General features: G+C 42.5%; 2 protein-coding genes across 6 annotated transcripts; one reads left to right on the top strand and one right to left on the bottom strand.

The window, feature by feature from the left end:
* Positions 1–712: 712 nt before the first annotated feature.
* Positions 713–8,272, top strand: LOC117790804 (NACHT and WD repeat domain-containing protein 2). The gene is made up of 14 exons (XM_034630368.1): positions 713–815; positions 901–1,310; positions 1,367–1,511; positions 1,571–1,796; positions 2,039–2,480; positions 2,581–2,781; positions 3,773–4,359; positions 4,777–5,038; positions 5,092–5,484; positions 5,546–5,859; positions 5,910–6,013; positions 6,081–7,205; positions 7,265–7,464; positions 7,531–8,272. The coding sequence occupies exons 1-14, from the start codon at positions 713–715 to the stop codon at positions 8,212–8,214; spliced, it is 5,196 nt and encodes a 1,731-aa protein (XP_034486259.1). The 3' UTR covers positions 8,215–8,272.
* LOC117790801 (protein mini spindles) lies at positions 8,215–19,254 on the bottom strand. Of its 5 annotated transcripts, none has more exons than XM_034630363.1 (16): positions 18,927–19,254; positions 17,349–18,110; positions 17,211–17,281; positions 16,280–16,599; positions 13,701–16,219; positions 13,295–13,532; positions 12,708–13,231; positions 12,324–12,425; positions 11,471–11,896; positions 11,195–11,384; positions 10,869–11,122; positions 10,477–10,807; positions 10,238–10,423; positions 10,039–10,177; positions 9,709–9,911; positions 8,215–9,233 (listed from the first exon to the last, which is right to left on the bottom strand). In XM_034630363.1, the coding sequence occupies exons 2-16, from the start codon at positions 18,035–18,037 to the stop codon at positions 9,153–9,155; spliced, it is 6,273 nt and encodes a 2,090-aa protein (XP_034486254.1). In that variant the 5' UTR covers positions 18,038–18,110; positions 18,927–19,254; the 3' UTR covers positions 8,215–9,152. The 5 variants fall into 5 exon arrangements, with proteins under 5 accessions (XP_034486254.1, XP_034486255.1, XP_034486256.1 ...); XM_034630364.1 differs by lacking the exon at positions 18,927–19,254 and adding an exon at positions 18,199–18,322; XM_034630365.1 differs by lacking the exon at positions 18,927–19,254 and having other exon boundaries at positions 9,709–9,887; positions 17,349–18,037.
* Positions 19,255–19,704: the final 450 nt, after the last annotated feature.

The raw sequence follows: 19,704 nt of genomic DNA, 5'->3' as shown, positions 1-19,704 counted from the left end.
GTAGGTCGAGGTCAATGGTTAAAGACTTGGAAGTGAGTAGTAAGACATGCCTCAAGTTGTGCCCCAACCATGATGGCAATATCAGCTGTACACGTATATAGACCAGGGGCTACAAAAGTCGCACCCGCATCCCCATTAAGTGGCACCGTTTGTCAGCCGCCAAACGACTTTGAAAGTTGCCACAAAGCAACGCCTGGGAATGTAAGTTAAGCACGCAACATCGACTCTCGACTCTCGACTGTCGACTGTCGACTTGGAAGCACTTGAAAACACTTGTTGTATGTCGGAAAGTAGCAAGCAAAAGCTGACATCAATCAAAATAGAGGCAGCTGCCAGTAAAAGATACGTCGAGTCGCATACTCGTAAATGGAATGACTTTTCGATCAAAACAAAGTCTCTCGCAGCCGGCAGAAATAGCAGGTGGGCAACAGGTGTTGGCCCTGGCAACACTTGACGCTAGGGAGTAGTTGGCCAAACTGCCTGGCGTGTCAGTTGAGCTGAACTCAAAACAAACCCGTCAACTAGGCGACTGTCAAATGCGCCACATATCCGTATATCCGTATTATCGACCAAACAGCAGCAACTAATAGAATGTGAACTTTAAGGGACTTTCTGGGTCCCAGTTTGGCGCAGATATATATTAGATTTCAACCGTTGAAGAACGTTTCCAGAAACAAGTGCTCTCTTCCATTGTTTTTGACCAAGTCAAGTCATGGATGACCGCACCATAGATTCAATATTCTTGGGCTCCCTCGAGTCCTTGCCGCCGGTTAGCTCGAAAATTGTGCGTATCTTTACCAGCTCCACGTTTACGGGTGTGTTTAAAACAGAAAAAAAGTCCTCGTTCCATGTGTTACTTCTTATGTAATCGTCTATTCGTATACAATATTTGCAAATTAGATACCACAATGGAGAGGAACACACTGATGGCCAAATGCTATCCCCGTATCAAGGATTATTGTCGCGAGAAACATGGCCTTGAGTTTCAGGTGGTGGACATGCGTTGGGGTGTCCGAGACGAGGCCACGGATGATCACATGACCACAGAGCTCTGCATGCGTGAGATCAAGAATTGCCAACGCCTCTCCATGGGTCCCAATTTCATAGTGTTCTTGGGTCAGAAGTATGGCTACAGACCCATCCCCACTTACATAGTATCCTCGGAACTGCAGTTGATATGTGAGGAGCTGACCTCCATGGGCGTCGATCGGGCACTGCTCGATCTCTGGTACAAAAAGGACAGCAATGCCGTGCCGCCCATTTCCGTACTACAACCCATATCATCCATCTTGATTAATTTCAACAACAAGGTAAGTTTTGCATTTTCGAAATGGAGCAGAATGATTCACCTGCCTGTTCCTTCAAGCGCGTACCCAAATTGCAAGCAGAGGACCAGGCTGTCTGGTGGGATACGCTCAACAAGATGCAGAAACTGCTGCGCAAGGCAGCTGCCTCTTTGGGGGCCAGCAATAAAATGTCCAAGGATGATGTTCACAACTATTTCATGTCGGGTAAGTGAGAAACAAGAACGAGTTCAATTGTTCAAAGTACAGTTGCGTATTGTATTTAGTTACGGAACGTGAGGTGATCAATGGCGTCTTAAATGTAAAGAATACGAAGAACCATTGTCTGGCCTATGTGCGCTATATAAACAATATCAATCTGCAAAATCTGAAGAAGGCCTCTCTCTTTGTGGACATAATCAATCGCAGCTTGGACACGGAATCTGCTAAACTTCTAGGTGACCTGAGGGATACTCGACTGCCCGCCAAGATCGAGTCAAGCAATGCCCAAAAGTAGGTATACATTTTAAAAATAAATAGATCCCTCTTCAACCTAAAAATCTTCGTCTTTGATTTGTCTCCTATAGAGACAATTTTCTTAAAAATATGACTTTTCTTTTCAATAATGTTATATCATTTTTTTTAATATAAAATCTTTCTGATCGTTTAACATGTGTCCTACTTTCAAGTCGAATTTCCGAAGTGATTAATATATTTTACCAATAGTTTTGCATTTCTTAATTTTGCCTTTGCAGATATACTGTGGAATGGATCGGTCGCGAGGGTCTGGACATTGAGACGCATGAGGAGTATTTGAATCATTTCATCTCGCACTTCTATAAGAATGTTGTTAAGCTCGTGGATAGGGCCATGCGCAAGGAAGACTCCAGTGCACAGGGGCAGATAGTAACTGAGATCCTACAGCATTTGCACGCTTGTAACAATTCGGTGAAAATCTTTTACGGCCGCGAAGAAAGTTGCGAGCGTATCAAGCGATATATGCTGGGGGATTCAGATAAGCCACTTGTCCTTTTTGGCGACGGAGGTTGTGGTAAAACTTCATTGCTGGCCAAAAGCGCCTCATTGGTAGCTAGCGAATGGTTCACCGATAAGCGGCCCATCAATATCATACGGTTCCTTGGCACCACGCCGGATTCGAGCGCCTTGACGGCTACCCTGATATCAATATGCCAGCAGGTGATAACCATCCAATATTTAAAACTGCAAAATTTATTCAATTTCGTATTTTTACCCTTAACCAAACAAAACAAAAACAAACTTCAAACTAATTATGCAGATATCGTACAACTATATGCTACCCTTTGAGAATATACCAGATGATCTTGTACCTTTAACAGCACATTTTAAGCAATTACTAACTTATGCTAGCGCAAATCAGCCGTTAACTCTATACTTAGATTCAGTTGATCAATTGACGGGCACTCAAGATTCAAATAAGGTATCCTGGATACCAACGCGTTTGCCAGTCCACTGTAAGGTGAGTCCGAGGACCTATCGCTGGATTTATAATCTCTCGTTTTCTCTGAGCCAAAAGGCTTGGATCTTATGCATGTACTATAGCTGATTCTAATTCCAATTCTAACTCTAATGCATGTCCTTTTGTATATACAAACTCTATTATTACGAACACTTTAAGAACTTTTGCATGATAATTTCACTACGAATTTCAAATCCTTTTGCACAAAAACTATTGGAATAATCCAAACATTAAATTGACTATCGGTTGAGTGAGGCGCTCCCTTCTCAAGCACTGCATAAAACTGTAAACATCTAAAAATTAATCAGTTTTCGTTGCATTTTCAACTGTCAAATCAATGGCACCGCAATTTTATGGCATACTTTTAGGCTGAGCTTGTTATTGAACTTGAATAAATGAGGCTCATAAAAGTATGCTATATAAATTAATAATTCCTCTTATGACCTTATTCTCATATTATTTTACTATTCTGTTATTAAAATTGAAGCGGATATTTGTTTATTAATTCATAAGTTTTTATTTGCTTACATAAATATAAAAGTTAAAACTTCAAATGAGGAATTCTCTATAATTATTATTTTGGTTGAATTCATTCAAAATAAAAGAAAACCGCATTAAAATCGCAGAAAAAGTCATAAGAAGTGTTAAATGGTATATTATACATTGATTTGTAATTTGTTGAAATTCGCAACCGACTTGTTTATTAGATTTCTTACCATTTTTATTTATTAAAATTGCATGATGCCAATACAGGTACTATATCTAATTTTCCAATATGTGTAAGTTTTTCAAATTGCTTGACTTGTGCGTGCTAAGCAATATCACTCGCAAACCATTCAAATTATCTACAAATTTGTCACGCTCACCCAAAACGACTCTAGAAATGCCGTTCTGCATGAGGCAAACAGCCATATATTCCGGGCTGATCAAGTATCATATATTATTACCCTATCTGCACAAATTGTATATATGGCATTGGGATTGATTACAGATCATCATATCGTGTGCAAATGAGCCAGCTAATCCGATGGTCTCTCATGAGTACCATGTGCTCTGCAAGATGATTGATGTCGAGGAGAACTTCATTGAGGTGACAGCACTGGGCGAGGAGCTGGCCATGAACGTGATCAAAATGTGGATGAAGACGGCGTGTCGCGATCTTAACAATTACCAGTGGCGTTTGGTGGCCAATGCCATTAGCAAGTGCTCCCTGCCCATATTTGTGAAGCTGGTCTTTGCCGAGATATGTCGATGGCGCAGTTATACGCGTCCGCAGGAGACTCATCTGGCCAACACGGTGATGGACTCAATCATGTTGCTTTACGAGCGTGTGGAGAAGCAGCATGGTCGCATCTTGGTCTTCCATGCACTTGCCTATATAACAGCCTCCAAATCGGGTCTATCCGAGAGCGAGCTCGAGGATCTCATCTCACTGGATGACAAGGTGCTGGACGATGTCTATCAATATCATATGCCGCCAGTGCGACGTATTCCTCCCCTGCTCTGGACCCGCATCCGTAACGATCTGCCCAACTACCTGAGCGAGCGGGAAGCCGATGGCGTCAATGTCATGAACTGGTACTATAAGGCCTAAATTATATATCTTAAAAATCTTCTTTCGAAAAGCGTTAAACTCACGTTTCAAAAGGATTTTACAACACCTGATTAGAAAACATATTTCGTACGTGATTTAAAGACTGAGAATAGTTAAGGTGGAATACTTTTAGATATCTTAAAATTCGATTGCGGTTGATCTTATTCAAATTTTCTAAATTTAGTCATCATTAAAAAGTAATTACAGTTGATACGATGGAAATCAATACAGAATTCGAAGTTAAGTAATATCCTGGTCATGACAATCTGTACTTATAAATATCAAGAGTAGAATATATAATTTTGACGACACAGATACTACAAGGCCATACTAAAGATAACATAACTATCAAAAAACTGTTCAATCCAAAGTAAACCATAATGAATTCATGTGCTCAACAGGTACCACAGACAATTCAAGGATACAGCCAAGGAGCGCTACTTTAAGAACATGAATATGGCCATATATTTTCATTCCATGATTGCAGATTATTATTTGGGCATTTGGGGTGGTGGCATTCCGAAGCCGTTCAAGTTCACGGAGATCCAGAGACATCGTTTTGGCTTAGCTGATAAGGAGGGATCTGCAGATCGTAAGGTGCCCATACAACCCCTGGTCTTCACCAGCAAGGATGGTCTCTCCAAACGCTACAATTTGCGCAAGGTAGGAATAAAGTTCGTTTAATTCAACCTGAATTTCAAAGTTGTGATTTACAGTTCGGAGAGCTGCCTTTCCATTTCGTGCGCTCTCGGAGATTTAAGGATCTGTTTGAGCACGTACTCTTTAATTATGATTGGCTGCATGCCAAGCTCTCCAGTTGTCCACTGCAGGCAGTCCTAGCTGACTTTGAGGATGCCTCCACTAACACGGAGGACAAGGAGTCGAAGCGTGAGCTGATGCTGGTGGCGGATGCACTGCGTTTGGGTGGCGCCATCTTGGCCATTTACCCCAACATGCTGGCTCCACAGCTCATTGGACGTCTGTTGCCTGAGATTGGTGGCAATCCCAATATCAAGATGTTGCTGCGAGCCTGTGATCGATGCGGACCCAAGGATTGTGCCCTAATACCGGTCAATCATTGCCTGCACACACCTGGCGGTCCTCTCAAGGTAAATATGAGTATTTTGAAGACTGTATTGAGTACTGTACTGATTTAACGATATTCGATAGTACTCCCTGGAGGGTCATCAGTTTGCTGTGTTTGCCTTCTGTCTGACCAGCGATATGCGTTACATGGTCTCTATATCGACGCACTTCATCACTTTCGATTTGTCCACCTCGGATTTAACGCGTGACGTCAATCCTGGCATCGAGGGCATTATGCAGCAGCTGGTACTCAGTCCGGACAACAAATGGGCAGCTGCCTATTCCAATAATAACCAGATTGTGCTCCTCAACATGCTCTCCAGTGAATTCGTCGTGATCAACAGTCCGTTTGAGGAAGCCGATGGTCCCGTCAGCGGATTATATTTGCTCAATCAGAAGTAAGTCTATCATCAGTTCAATCTATTCTCAAGGTCTAATCTCTCCTTAGTCTATTCCTGATTTGTAAACTGCGCTGGGCAAAATTCGATATGCGTGGAAATTTGGTGGATATCTATGAGGTACCAGGTCAGAATACGGATTGGGAGATCTTGAGTAAGTGATGTCAATTTAATCATAAACTTATGTAATTATTGATTCCAATTAAATTGTATCCTTGCAGCCATGGAATTCTTTAGTCCAATAGATTATAACGTCATCTTCTGGTCCGGCTCCATAAATGAGATTCGTCTGCGTTTGGATTCGTGTCGCTCGTCCAAGAGCTCCAACTCGGTGCACTTCTTCAGCGCCTTGGTCATGAACAAGGGACGAACTCGTGCCTACGGCTGTGCCAGTCCGGAGAACTTTGAGGTGTCCGTCTACGATTTCACTGAGAACGAGGAGACTGGCGAGATACTCTGGAGCTTTGTGGAGACCTTGCCGCGGTACGAGAATGACGATAAGGAAATGTTGCTGCAGTTGCGTCTGGATCAGCATCAGCACGATCGCATGCTGTTGGGAACCGCTGGCAAGGGATTCGTTATCTGGGATTTTGGCTGCACGGAGAAGGAGAACGAACGTGACCCCATTGCTGTGGGTGCCATGTACTTGGCTCTGCCACATGGCGTCAGGAACATCACCACCCGCATCATGCAGTCCAACTCCATAATGGTGAGCTCCAAGCTGGACTATGCTGTGGCTGGTGTGCGCAAAAATCTCTATGTGTGGTACCTTCAAACGGGCCAGCTGGCCAAAGTCTTGGATGCCCATTTTGGACGCATCATACAGCTGGAACCGCTAACCATTGGCAACTGGAACAATTTGGTTACCTCCTCCATAGATCGCTCTGTCAAAGTTTGGAACATTAACAACATATTCGAGAAGGTGCACGTGATAGATCGCCATGAGCTGCAGATCGACGACATCAGCCTGTCCGAGGTGGACATTGCCGTGACAGTCACACGCAGCTGTGTTGGCGTCTGGGAGACTCGTTCCGGCCGCCTGCTCTCCAAGTTGGCCGACAGTCCCTTGGGTGCGATTGTAACGCACGCGGAGATCACACCGGATGGACGTTACATCATCTCCTCGGAGACGGGCAAGTTCTTGGTTTGGAATCGAGTCTCGGAGCAAGTCGTTTATCGCGATGATCAGCCGGGCATTCAGCAGATTACGCTCTTGGATTACGGCTACAAGGTGCTCACCGTATCCGTGCCCAACATCAATCAGCGGGACATCATTGCGGCGGCAGCCGGAGGCTCCGACGAAGCGAATCGCTTGACGGCCATCACGACGGTTCGATCAGTTCCAGGTATGTGGTATAGAAGAAACTTCCTCGAAAGATAAACATGGTCACATTCTATCTTTTAGAGGGCACAATACTATTTCGCTTTGACTTTCCAATTCGCATGGTAACTGGAATGCCATTCCGGCAATCGGTGATTACGGCGGACAACGCTTATATCGTTGTGGTTACTGTGGACAAGTCGAACAAGGATTGCCTGGGCGTCTACAGCGCTACGAATGGCGCCTTCGTAACCAAAATTCTACTCAAGGGATGCGCTATAAAGGTTAGATGGGAAGTATTTTATTCAGTGTTTACCAAACTACTACATTTGTATACACTTCAATTTTAGGAGGTATTCTCCCTGGTTCCCATGCCACACAAGGCCAATCAGGTGGCTGTGATAAGCAGCGAGAAAGGAAGCATTATGGACATCAAGAGCAAGAAGCATGTGCGTTCCATAGCTAAATGGGGTGGCAGTTTAACGAGGGATGGCAAATGCGGCTTGTATGCTCCCACAAGAGGTGGCCTCGAGATGTTGGAGCTGCGCAAGGGGACCACTGTTAAGACCTTCATTCCCAAAGTGGCCGAAGGGGTTTTCTCCGTCATTTGTATCTTCACGGAGAACGACGAGTATGTGGCATACTATCATAGTGGCCGGAAGACGATCCGGGTCTTTCGCACCACTGACACCGAGATGATAGCCAATTATAGGTTGCAGGCCGAATTAACGGCCATCAAGAGCAGCAAAGATGGGCGTGCCATTGTACTCGGCACCGTCGATGGCTGCATGTCTGTGCTGGCTATTGTGGATCCCAAGAAGGAGGAAATGATTGACTATCTAAATGCTCTGCCGTCACGCGATGAAAACTGGAAGGCCAAGTTGGCCAAGATGAAGGCGCGTGTGGGCTTTAAGGCGGCCATAAGAGTGGCTACCATATCCTCACGATATGCTAAGCACAAGAACGATGATGGCGACGGGGAAGAGGAAGAGCTGACTGAAATAACCGAGGACGTTGTGTCTGTTGCAGATTAGTTGAATTATAAATATAACATTTATTTTGTTGCATAAATAATGGGGCATGTTACAAAAATACGCATATGTTTATGTGTTGATGTGGTATGTGTCTGTGTGTGTTTTGTGTGTGTTAAACTGGATGAGTCTTAAACTAAACTAGACATTTGTTAAAACAAAACGTAATTTCTATGTAGCAAAACTGTTGTTTATCTAGTTACAAGCTTGTATGTAGTTAAATGTTTGTAATTAATTAATTAATAGTTCATTAACACGCACTGAGCCTTACACGTTTGCTTGGCCTGGCTCAAAACAATCTTGGTTGGAACATAACCACATAATATCTTATATGTTTCAAAGGGGGGGGACAAAACAGTTTTCTTTTATTATAAGATATATAAATCTTTAACATGTTTAAATGACATTATCTACTAAATTTAAACTCAATAGTAAACCCTTTTAATTAACGTAAATTCAGAAGGAAACTCCAAGCTAACTTAACAAGACCAAACGAAACAAGTTTAAAAAATCTAATCTCGAATCAGCCAATACGAAATTCGAAACGCATACCAAATATATAACTCAGTGCTAATACATAGATTATTTGTTTTCTGTAGAATAATTCGTTAGTAATAGTAATTAATAGTAGATATTGTGTAGAATGCCGTTATTATTATTGTTACTGTTATTGTTGTTAACCTGCTTTCGAGTTCTGCTTGTTACTAAATATTATGATTATACCGAAAGTCTATAAGCATACGTTAAGTTATGTTATGTTTAAATAATAAATGATTTACGCGTAGTTCACGCTGCCGCCCTATGGGAGAGCTAATCTCATTTCTGATCAGATCAATAAAATAGAACGTATATTAATATATATATATATATGTATATAGTAATCCATTGCAGATCAATCAGCTATGCAGCGTAACCTAAACAGTAATAAGCAATGTCTGCACTTATTGGGCATGATTCTCCTTTTTGATCTGCGCCAGTTTGGCCTGTATGTGCTGAAGGCGATTGGGCGACAGTTCGGGTTTCTAAAGAAGATAGAGAATACAGACAGATATTTATTTTATACGTATTACTTTGAAATCCATCATTTAACTTATTTATATATACGACGTGTGCGAAATATTAACAGCATGCCAACTATCCAAAAGAAAGAAAAGATGTTACGGACAGAAAATGGCGGAGTTGCGAAACGCTTATACAATATTATACACTTTAGATGTAATCATAATTTTTTAAAGCTGCTGCAAAAAACAGCGATCCGTTGTCATTCTTTTCGCACATCCGATCTTCGACCTAAGACAACAAAATTGTTAGTATAAAAAAGTATTGACATGAAAGTTTTGGTATATAAAGATTAATATATGTACTAATATATATGATATTATAATAACAGATCTTTTTGGTCGAATTAAATTTTCAATTATACTGTTCATATTCATTCGCACACGTTTGTGTATTCAGATTGCATTTTCCTGCCTAGAGCGTTCTCACTGAACCCACCTCACGTCTGATGAGCGAGACCTTCTGTGGATTCATCGAGTTTAAGCAGAGATTCTCGTCGGCCACCTTATTGTCCAGGATATTTGAGCCATCGTCCGCAGAGCTTCGTGTCGACATCATTTTCTGTAAGCGATCCATCCAGTAGTCCGGATCATGAGTGGCATTCTGATAGTTGACATCTGTGAGATAAGAACGAGTAGCAGCTGCAGGTTGATCCAAGACATTTATAAATGTTAGATGTTAGTAGAAAGGTGAGTGTGCTAGTATATACATATGTGGCGGGAAAATGTGAGTGTCTGTGTGGTAGTTCTACTTTTCATTTCGACTAACCCGTGCGGTTATCCGGTGCTTGTGTAGAGCCCGCGTTCTGGTTGCGCTCAATCTCGGCGAGACCCTCTTCGATATACTTGTGGAACGTTGCGCTGGCTCCTTGCAAAAAGGTGCTCAGATCAATGTCCGGATTTTGTTGCTGCAGTGATCAAAGAGAATTCTTAGTATAGATCGTTGGGTCACAATTACGGGAACGTACCTTAAAGTCGTAGAGTTTTTGCAGTCCTTGCTGTTTGGTGTCCTTGTCCGAGATGAGCTTAAAGATCTGCGATACTGTATCGTGTGTCTGGTGCGATATGCGCTTTGAGGCCATATCCTTGGCTGTAAATTGCTGACGCTGTGGCGAGACACCCGTGCCGGACACAGTGCCATCCTTTTGGAAATTCTATAAATAAATGACATTTAGATTAAGTTAAGCAAAGAAAGTAGCCAACTTACCTTCAGGATGCGTATCAAATATTTGTGGAGTTCGGAGTGTGTTGGTATCTGATTGAGATGCTGCAATATGGCATTGCCCTTCACCTTGGCCATGTTGTGTATTATCGTTTTGATGGTTCGCAGAGGCGTGTCCGTTGGACGATTTTCCCACCAGGAGCTGGGCAATGCCAGCATAAATTCATGCACCTCCAATATGACTGCATCGTAGTTCAGTTCATTGGTGCGTTCTGGCAACATTTTAATATTGCGCCAAATGCATTTCATAAGCAAATCTGTAAACTTTGGCAGACCTGCAACCGGGCAGGTTTCTCTCAATAATCGAATTAAAGCGCTGCAGGAAATCAAGCCAATGAATTACACGAATGTTCTATTTATCTACCTATCTATCTTACCAGAATATATTTGTAAAGTTGACCTTGTCAAGAACTTTTAGGCATATGCCATTGATCACCTTGTTGTATTGGCTATCATCGCCACTGGTCAGCTTTTGGTCGGCCAGCAGATGCAACAACGCAGACATGAGATTCTTAATACATACATCGGTCAGCGTCTTGCCCAAGATGTTGGCATTGAAAAATGTGTACAAAATGGACAACAAAGGCTGATACACAACCAGGGCCTGCGGTATTGGCAGCTGCGAGAGATTCTATTAACAAAACAAAATTAGAAATGATTAACATTAAATAGCATTCCCATTTTTCATTTCTGGTTGACTAACCTTCAATTGTGCCAGCACATTTTGTATGAATATTTCCTCATAGTCACGTAGCACAGCCTGTTTTTCGGGTGATTCAATGATGGCGGTCAGTTCATTGATGGCCGCTCGCGCTTTCAATGTGTCCGTACTGCTGACTGCCTTAATGATCTTTACCAGCTGTGGATCATGCTTGGGCAGCACATCGGCTAAGCTGTAAAATTAATTTGTTTATATCAGAGAGTATTGGAATTTTATAACTATTGTGAAATACAAGCAAGAAATTATTTATCTACTAACTTGGGCAAATTGCTCTCCATGTGATTCTGATGTGTCTGCATCTGTTGCTGCATTCGCATTGGACTACGATAGGGGGAAATACCGCTGGTCATATGACTAGTGGTATTTGACTGCGGCGATGTTGTCAGGTTTTGTTGAATGTAACGTGATCGCGCTATGAGACGATCGAATTTGTCCTGGGGATATTGGATTCCTTCCTTCGTAGGTATCACCTTAATTGGCTCATAGAGCAGCGAGATGTCCACGGGAGGATAATCCCTAGAAGCAATTTGATCGGCACGCACCCAATTTTTCTCAATCTCGGCCATCACATTGGGATCTAGGCCAAAGGGACCGCTCGTTCTCTGCTGCTGTGCCTGTTGTTGTTGTAGCTGCAGTTGCTGCTGGAGCAGGAGCACCTGTGCTGACGGCGCCTGATCAAATGTCCTGTGGAAAATGAGGAGAGTCAACATGCAGCTCATCAGTTAGGAACTTGTTACTTATGGTCATTAACTGAACATAGACAATATAATCAAGGCTGCAAGCATAATATTATTTTATTTTAATTTTTCCTTAATTTTTAAGCTAATAAATAATTTTTATATATAAATTGATCATTTGTAAAAAATTATCCGACTTAAAATTATGATTCGATTTGCAGCCTTGAATATAACAATGATATTGACAAGTTAATGTGAGCGATAAATTTAAATAACAAAACACAACAAAGCAAATATAACTGAGCATAAAATACAGCCATTAAATAGAGCACAAGCAACATAACAACAGCAATAACAATAACAATCAACACATAAATAAAAGCAACAAATAATGAGAACTTGAACAAATAATAAAGAAATGAATGCCACTTTACGCCTGTCGAGTTAGGGAATGCAATTTGGTCTCTACGTTTGAGTCACTCCGTTCCATAAGCTTGTTGCTTCGCCCACGGGCATTTAATTGTGGCTGCTGGCAGCTAAGTCACAAATTAATAAAAGGAAAATAAACCAAATCATACCAAATAAAATGTACTAAAAAATATACATAATTAACTATAAAAAGTGGATCACACATTAAGGAAATTTTTTTAACATAATAATTTTATATAGTCCTCTTTTTCTTTCTGATTTTCATTGTGCCTCGAGTGCAATTATCCATTCTTGGACGACTGTAAACAAGGCGACAACTCGTTAAACTCAAGCATCGTATGAGTACTTGATTAAAGCCTCATTTCCGCTTATATTGGTGCGACACTTACCCCTCTTCGTCTGGCGGTGGCAGCTCGTCACAGCCATTGCACTCAGCATCCTCAATCTCAATGCTATTCTGCTGCACCAACTGCGATGGCGGCTTGTTGCTAGGTGGAACTTCTGCTGGAGCAGCTGTTGGTTTTCTAGTCTTTTTTGCTCGCTTGATGCGCTCGTCCAGCATGGAGAGGTCCTTTTCGCTCAGCTGGCCAATTAACTTGTAGATCTTCTCACCGGCCAGGAAATATGCCATCACAATGCAATTGAGAGCTGCATTTCGCACTGAGTTGTCACGATCTGAGATCTGACGTGCAATCTCCTTGAGTGCGACCTGTTGCGATGGCTGGCAAATGCTCAGTCCGTAGTTCTCAATGAGATAAGTCAATTCGTCCAGGCATTCTGTACGCTGTCGTGCATTCTTTGACTTAAGTCCGTCCATCACGTACGAGAAGACCTTGGTGAAGGGATACAAGAGATTAATCTGTCGCAGGACTCGACGCACACCATTTCGGACCGCATCCTTTGAATCACCAATCTGTAAGAACATGCAAAATGATTTAGTGCTTATGAACCCATAAACTGGAATGTAGAGACTAACCTTTAGGAGTAAATGAGGCACAAAGCTGCTGCCCTCATTCTCCGCCATCATATATTCCATTTCGACCAACATCTGGAACACTTGTCCTAGATACTCGAGACCCTTAATAAGCACAGAAGGGTTCGTATCGTAGAAACGTAGCGTCAGCCACTTCAATATTAAATCCAGATTACATATCAATGCTTTGCTGTTATTTGGCAAATCCTCGCTCAACTGCTCAATGACTTTCAAGTGATAACTGAAATAGTTGTAATTCAAGTTAATCAATGTAATATATTGTTATGTACAAAAAAATAATAGTAGAAATTAGAGAAACGATTTGTGAGATTGAATTTAAAAAAATGATTTGGAGAAAACCAGAAATCAACAAATTTTTGTATGAGCAACTACCGGGAGTTAAACTTACCGAAAGTCGTCGTGGAACATGTTGGCCATCAATGCCTTATTCACACTGGCTGTGGTCATTTGATCGCGGAGTAGATCCGTAAATTCCTCGCGGGGCGTGGTGAATGTCCATTTGAGAACGCGCATTTTTTGTTCATCGATAAGTCTCTGATTCTTGATGCTGTTAACCGCCAGCAGAGGTGATGTGTCCACATCCTCCTCCTTTTTACGCGACGGAACGGCAGCTGTTGATTTGTCTCCGCCGGCACCAGCTGCTTTGCCCGCACCTTGCTTTTGTGCAGCAGCTGCGCCCCCACTGCGCACCACCTTTTTCGTTTCTTCGGGGATGGGAGCTTGCTGCTTGCCCTTGGGAAGCGGTTTAATTGGTAAGTTGGGGCGAGCCTTTTCAAGTGCTGCCATGATATCCTTCTTCGAGGCGGGCTTCTGTTTTTCCAGGGCACGGGACATCGTTTCGAAACCCAGATGAATCATAATACCCAAGACAGCTTCATTGGCATTTTTACGTACATCCGCATTGCGATCACAGATATGCGCATATAGATGCGGAACAATTGAGGTCAGCTCATCCTTGTTTATCGATTTGGGCGGCAAGGGGGGCAGCTTTTCAGCAAGCCAGGACCAGAGTTCGGTTTTAAGCGCGGGCGACCCACTCTTCAGGGCATCGGCTATCATCTCGCTTTCAAAGAACTCCTTGTAACCACCTTGTTCGCCAAAGCTGTTGATACAATTGAGAGCAGCGGCTCGAACAAAACTCTTGTTGTCGCCGAGAGCATGTAGAAAACCTGGGAATAGGACACGCACATGACTGCGACACCCGGCGCCCATGGCTGTCGATAGTTGCTCACAAATTGAAAGGGAAGTCTGTGCTATTTTTGCATTAGAATCGACCAGACGATGTGCGAGAGCTGGCGCCAGATCTCCAATGGTCGGCTTTATCAGTTTGGCTTCAGTAATGATAGCCTGCAACTTGGTGAGTCCCTCATTTCGTGTCTTCCAGTCCTTGTCGGACATTTCCTTTAGCAATGCCTCTGTTATCTGACTCGAAATGTCAACGCGTGGCAACAGATCCGCCAAATTGCCAATCTCTGGATCTGATGACCCTGTGGCGCCATCCTCATCCTCATCATCATCGGGGCTTACGCTACTTCGCTGCACACCACGTATCGGCTTGGGCGGTTTCTCGCCGAGATTCTTGTTGAATTCGGTCTGAATTTGCGATTTCAATGCTGGTTTTTCACTATCGAAGAAAATCATCACTGCATTTCCCATGTACATGGTCATGGTACCAACAAGTTGAATAGCAGCGCCGCGCACTGTCGGATTCGTGCTCTGGACACCCTTCCTAACATCTTCGATGAGCATTTTGGGCTGAATCTTAAAGCCAAACTCAATGATCGACTTGTTAATCCAGTTGAAGGCCTCCGACTGCACTTTGGGTGACTTTTGCTCAAGTGCAAAGCTAAGAACCTTTCCTACTACATACTCCAGCTTGGTGGCCTCTGACAAAGCCGTGAGCACATCGGCTGCTGAACCGCTGTTCTTGGCATCACCTAGTTTCTCGGTTATTTCGGTGACCACCTGATCCACAGTTATAGTTGTTAGCGGATAATTCTCGGCCACGCTGCGTATGATGTCCAGCTTATATTTGAGTACCTGGAAGTTCATCTCCTTTAGACCAGGCTTCCGTCCGCTTATAGTGCGAACTAAAACTTGAGATATGCCCGGCTGTTTGGTATCGTAGCTGGTGATTTGTCCGAGCAGCTGTTCCACAGCGGCTAGACGATTCTTCCAGTTGCTGTCGACCAAACCATTCAAAATATCGGGGGGCAATAGCTCATCTGCCTTATCCTGTACCTCCTCGGGCGTCATTTCGCGTTCCGTGGCCAGCGCTTTGCCGCTGGCTGCCTTCGAAAGCGCAGCTGGAGCTGCACCCGTTGTTGTCGCTGGTTTCTTGACTGTCTTGCGCACACCTGATGTTGCAGGACGTGAAACTGGTTTGGGATCTACGCTACCACCGCTGGGCTTGGATGCAGCAGCTGCTGATTTGGCTGTCGGTGCTGTTGCCGGGCGTGCTTCCTTTTTCGGAGCGGCTACCTTGATCTTGATATCGGTCTTGTCGTGGCATTCCTTGATTTTGCTCATCTTCAGCGGATCCACATCGACCAGCAACGGGGTCAGTACTTTCTCGCTCATTAGCTTCATCAGTGTACCCAATGCCTCAGCGCTGCTGTCACGCACTGTGGGATCTGATTCGTTGAGGGTCTTAATCAACGTGGTGGTCAGCAGTTTAACCAGTTTTTTGTTCAATGCTGATGGCTGTGTGCGAGTGAGTGCACGTGCCAGGAATAGTGCCGTCTCTGACTTGACGTTCGGATTCTTATTGGCAAGAGCTTCCACTATGGATTCCTGTTGAGCCTCCAGCGTTGTCGAGGCATAAATAGCATCCATGGCCTCCCGTAGAGCGCTCACAACATTTGGTTTCTTCTCTTTAAATTTTTCCAGCAGAGATGACACGCAAGCCTTAAATTAGACATATACAGTCAATTAACCACACGGAAAATATTATAATTTCTTACTCACCGTAGCATAGTTGGAGAATCGCTTGGACAGACCCTTGGCCAGCAGAGCCAAACATTTGCCCGCCATGGCCACGAGTACCACATTGGAGTCCTTAGTAATAACTTTCTTCAATGCGTTGACCAGAGCGCCATATTCACCGCCCTCCAGCTTGGGATTGTCGGTAAGCAGCTTTTCCAATGCCTCGAGCGATTCCTTACGCAGCGTCCACTTCTTCTCTTCGAGCTTATCATAAAAATCTTTGGGCATCTTGGAGAGTATATCAACTGGATCAATTTGGTCCATGGGATCTACTTCTTCGGCGCCAGCTTCGGGATCATCATCTGCACAGATCATTTGAAATACAAAAAATATTTTCCAATTAACTCTATTTTGGAAGTTAAATCAATATCAATATTTGGCAAAAAGTATATATTTTTTGCCTAAGGTTCTTAAATCTAATTAAAAGATAAATATTGAGACTCATTAGTATTAGCTATTTTAAAAAATTAAAAACAAACATGTGAAATTTTCTTTTCCAATTACTTGATCAACAGTATACCAAAATAAAACCGTGAGCATATAAATCTTATTAATTTTTGTTTAGAATTGTATGAGTTTTAGGTAGTGCTTAAGCACAGGATTTGACCCTAACGTGTTCCTTGTGCAATTCCAAGAGTGAATCTCTAGCTTGATTAATAACCATAAATGTGATTTACTTTTATCAGATAAATGAAATATTGTTTTTTAGTAAAAAGCTGAAACAGTCGAATTATCATAAATTATACCTTGGAAAGGGTATGAATATCTCGACGAGCCAATTTGGAGAATTTCTCTTATAATGCTACGCATACCATTTGTCTTGATCAACTCTGAGTCATTCATTAAAGAGTATACATTTGCTGGGTATAGGCATAGTTATAGTTAGCTATAATCTTCATAGATATAGTCTTACCATTGTAGGCCTCCTCAGTGGCGGCTTCATCAGCAATTTTAGCCTGTTTCTCCTGCTGGGATTTAAGATACCTGTAAGAATCAATAAGTCGATTAAAGATTTTTGGGGAAAGTTGGCAAACATGTAAACGGGTCTCACCTGGTTGGCTTGGCACATTCACCCTTTAGTTTGTCAAACTCATCCTCGAGCTCCTTAATGGTGACCTGTGGCAATGTGGATATATGTGCTTTCATGGCGTTTCCAACCCAGCGAAACATTTCAACGGCCAATTGCTTAGTTTCATCCCGTACGGATTTATCGCGATCCGACAAAAGTGGAGCCAACTTTTTGATGATCGGCTTGACCCCAATGACCTTGGTGCCAAATTCTTTCATTGCTTGTGTGGTGGCTGCAACACAGGCAGACACAATTTTAGGATTCTTGTGTTCCATGCCCTTCACCAGCTCCTCTATGACCGCTTCATGCTTCTCAATCTCGACATACATGAGAGTGACCTGCACGGAGAGCTCCTTGGTCTTAGTCTTCGGCGCCGCAATGCACTTCTGGACAATACCCGTCATCACATCGCCCACTGTACGTCCAGCGAGGCCACTGTTCTCCACAAAAATCAACGCCGCCTCCAGACCCTTCTCCTGGGCGAGGGCATTGGAGTCGACGACCATTTTCTTGATCAATCCTGCATATTTGGACCACTCCGGTGACTTTTCATCGTCGAGCTCGCGAAAGAGTTTGGCTGCTTCCTCGTAGCCATCGACACGCGCCTTCCACAACTTGTGGACGCATCTCTCCTCAATGGGCAACTTTTTGTACTCGGTGTCCTCGGCCATGTTTCGGACTGTCTGTCTGTCTGTTGGTATCGGCTATTAAGTGAGTGACTTAGCTCAACGAGCACGCGACTGGCTGAAAGCGAAATAATTGATTAAATATGAGAACCTATTGTTGTGGGATAGAAGGCATTGAAAACTTTAAATCAAAAAGCAAAACTTACTCAATCGAGCAGAACAATCGTAGTGTCAATCAATGCTAATGTTTCAAAATTGAACTTAATTGCGGATGGATGGATATATTGAACCAAGGAATGCAGCGCAGAGCGTTATGCTTGAGATGCTTTGCTTGGAGAGGCGACAAAATTAAATAGGTCGTATTGCCATATTTAGAAAGTGCTTTCATTCTTATCCGCTAAATTCTATTCCTATGGCATCAACACATTTATTTTTAACATTCGGACTTGCGATTTATCAAATGCGAATGTCAGGATTTGGGCACGCACCCATGATGAACTCATAACCCGCGCATTTTGAGTTGACTCAAGCCATAAATAAGCTTTCCCCCACCCCTAATCGCAAGCAATCACGCTCAGTTCCAGGTAGAGTATTTAACGGTTGTTAATGTCACATTATCTTTCTCAGCGCCGCTCTCTCGCGGCTCTCGCTCTGTTTTTCTATTGAGAGAGCGAGAGAGAGTGAAGCTCACTCCCTCACAGTTTCGAATTAACGGATCAAACATAACAGCAAATGTTTCTCAAATAGCGTTATGCGTCAACAAAATGTCGTCAATTACCGTATGTTCTTGCTACTAATTAAACTTGTTATTATTAATTTAACGAAACTAACGATTATGTAGCAAACACATAAGAATATCACTAACAACGCCCACAGAAGCGAGAATCAGAAAATGCATTGCAAGGCGTTTTATACATTCCGTTGGAGCACTCACCATTAAAATGTAAAACAAAATCCCATAGGACGAGCAGCTGGGCAGCTGGCACAACGTAATGCAATAACTTCGATTTTTCACAGGCGCGTAGAAGGCAAACACAAAACCAACACACACGCACTTACACTGAGCACTGACACGGCTTTGTAGCAATTGGAAAAATCGAAAAACCAGGCCGTAGCAGTAACAACAAATAATAAAAACTGAACAATTTTGTGGATACTTTTGCCACAATTTCACAAAATGTTATAGTTGATTTTGCGTATTGAAAATAAATAATAAAACTATGCAAAACTTTTTAAACAAGCGACAGCGACGCTCGCTGTCTGTGAAATACTTGTCGACGTTGGTGTGTGAATGGCGTGATGGCGCATCTGCATTGCAGCCGCTCTTTTTGTTGAGGAGCAGTTCTGTTAGTTAAAGTAAATGTTATACATAACAGTCCCATTCGCTCTATTAAGTGAGGAGTAGCACTGTTAGTAATTAAATGTGCACTTTTAAAAATTGATAATTCAAAAATGCGAAAAATTAATACATTTTAAAAATTGAAGTAAAAATTGTAATAAAGTTCGCCCAGCTTTTGGGGGAATAAACTTAGAAAATTTAATTGTAGCAAAAAAAAAATTTATTTAAAAATCGAGAAAATTTTTCAAAAATTTAAAAGTTTCTTTCTTAAAAATTAAAATTTGGAAAAAAAAGTACAAAAATTTAGAATACCCATTTTCGGAAATGTACTTATTTTTTAAAGATAAAAATATCAAAACCGATCGGATAAAAA

Source organism: Drosophila innubila, assembly GCF_004354385.1.
Source record: "Drosophila innubila isolate TH190305 chromosome 3R unlocalized genomic scaffold, UK_Dinn_1.0 2_E_3R, whole genome shotgun sequence".
Classification (NCBI taxonomy): domain Eukaryota; kingdom Metazoa; phylum Arthropoda; class Insecta; order Diptera; family Drosophilidae; genus Drosophila; species Drosophila innubila.
Note: the sequence above shows the minus strand (reverse complement) of the source record. Positions and strands in the feature narration are given on the sequence as shown.

Coding starts and splice junctions, on each gene's coding strand:
- LOC117790804 (XM_034630368.1), top strand. CDS start 713: ATGGATGACCGCACCATAGATTCAATATTCTTGGGCTCCCTCGAGTCC. Junction 4,360..4,776: donor GGCGTCAATGTCATGAACTG/GTACTATAAGGC, acceptor TGTGCTCAACAG/GTACCACAGACAATTCAAGG. Junction 5,860..5,909: donor TTATATTTGCTCAATCAGAA/GTAAGTCTATCA, acceptor ATCTCTCCTTAG/TCTATTCCTGATTTGTAAAC.
- LOC117790801 (XM_034630363.1), bottom strand. CDS start 18,037: ATGGCCGAGGACACCGAGTACAAAAAGTTGCCCATTGAGGAGAGATGC. Junction 16,600..17,210: donor CACTGAGGAGGCCTACAATG/GTAAGACTATAT, acceptor TGATCTGTGCAG/ATGATGATCCCGAAGCTGGC. Junction 12,426..12,707: donor CCACCGCCAGACGAAGAGGG/GTAAGTGTCGCA, acceptor TTTGTGACTTAG/CTGCCAGCAGCCACAATTAA.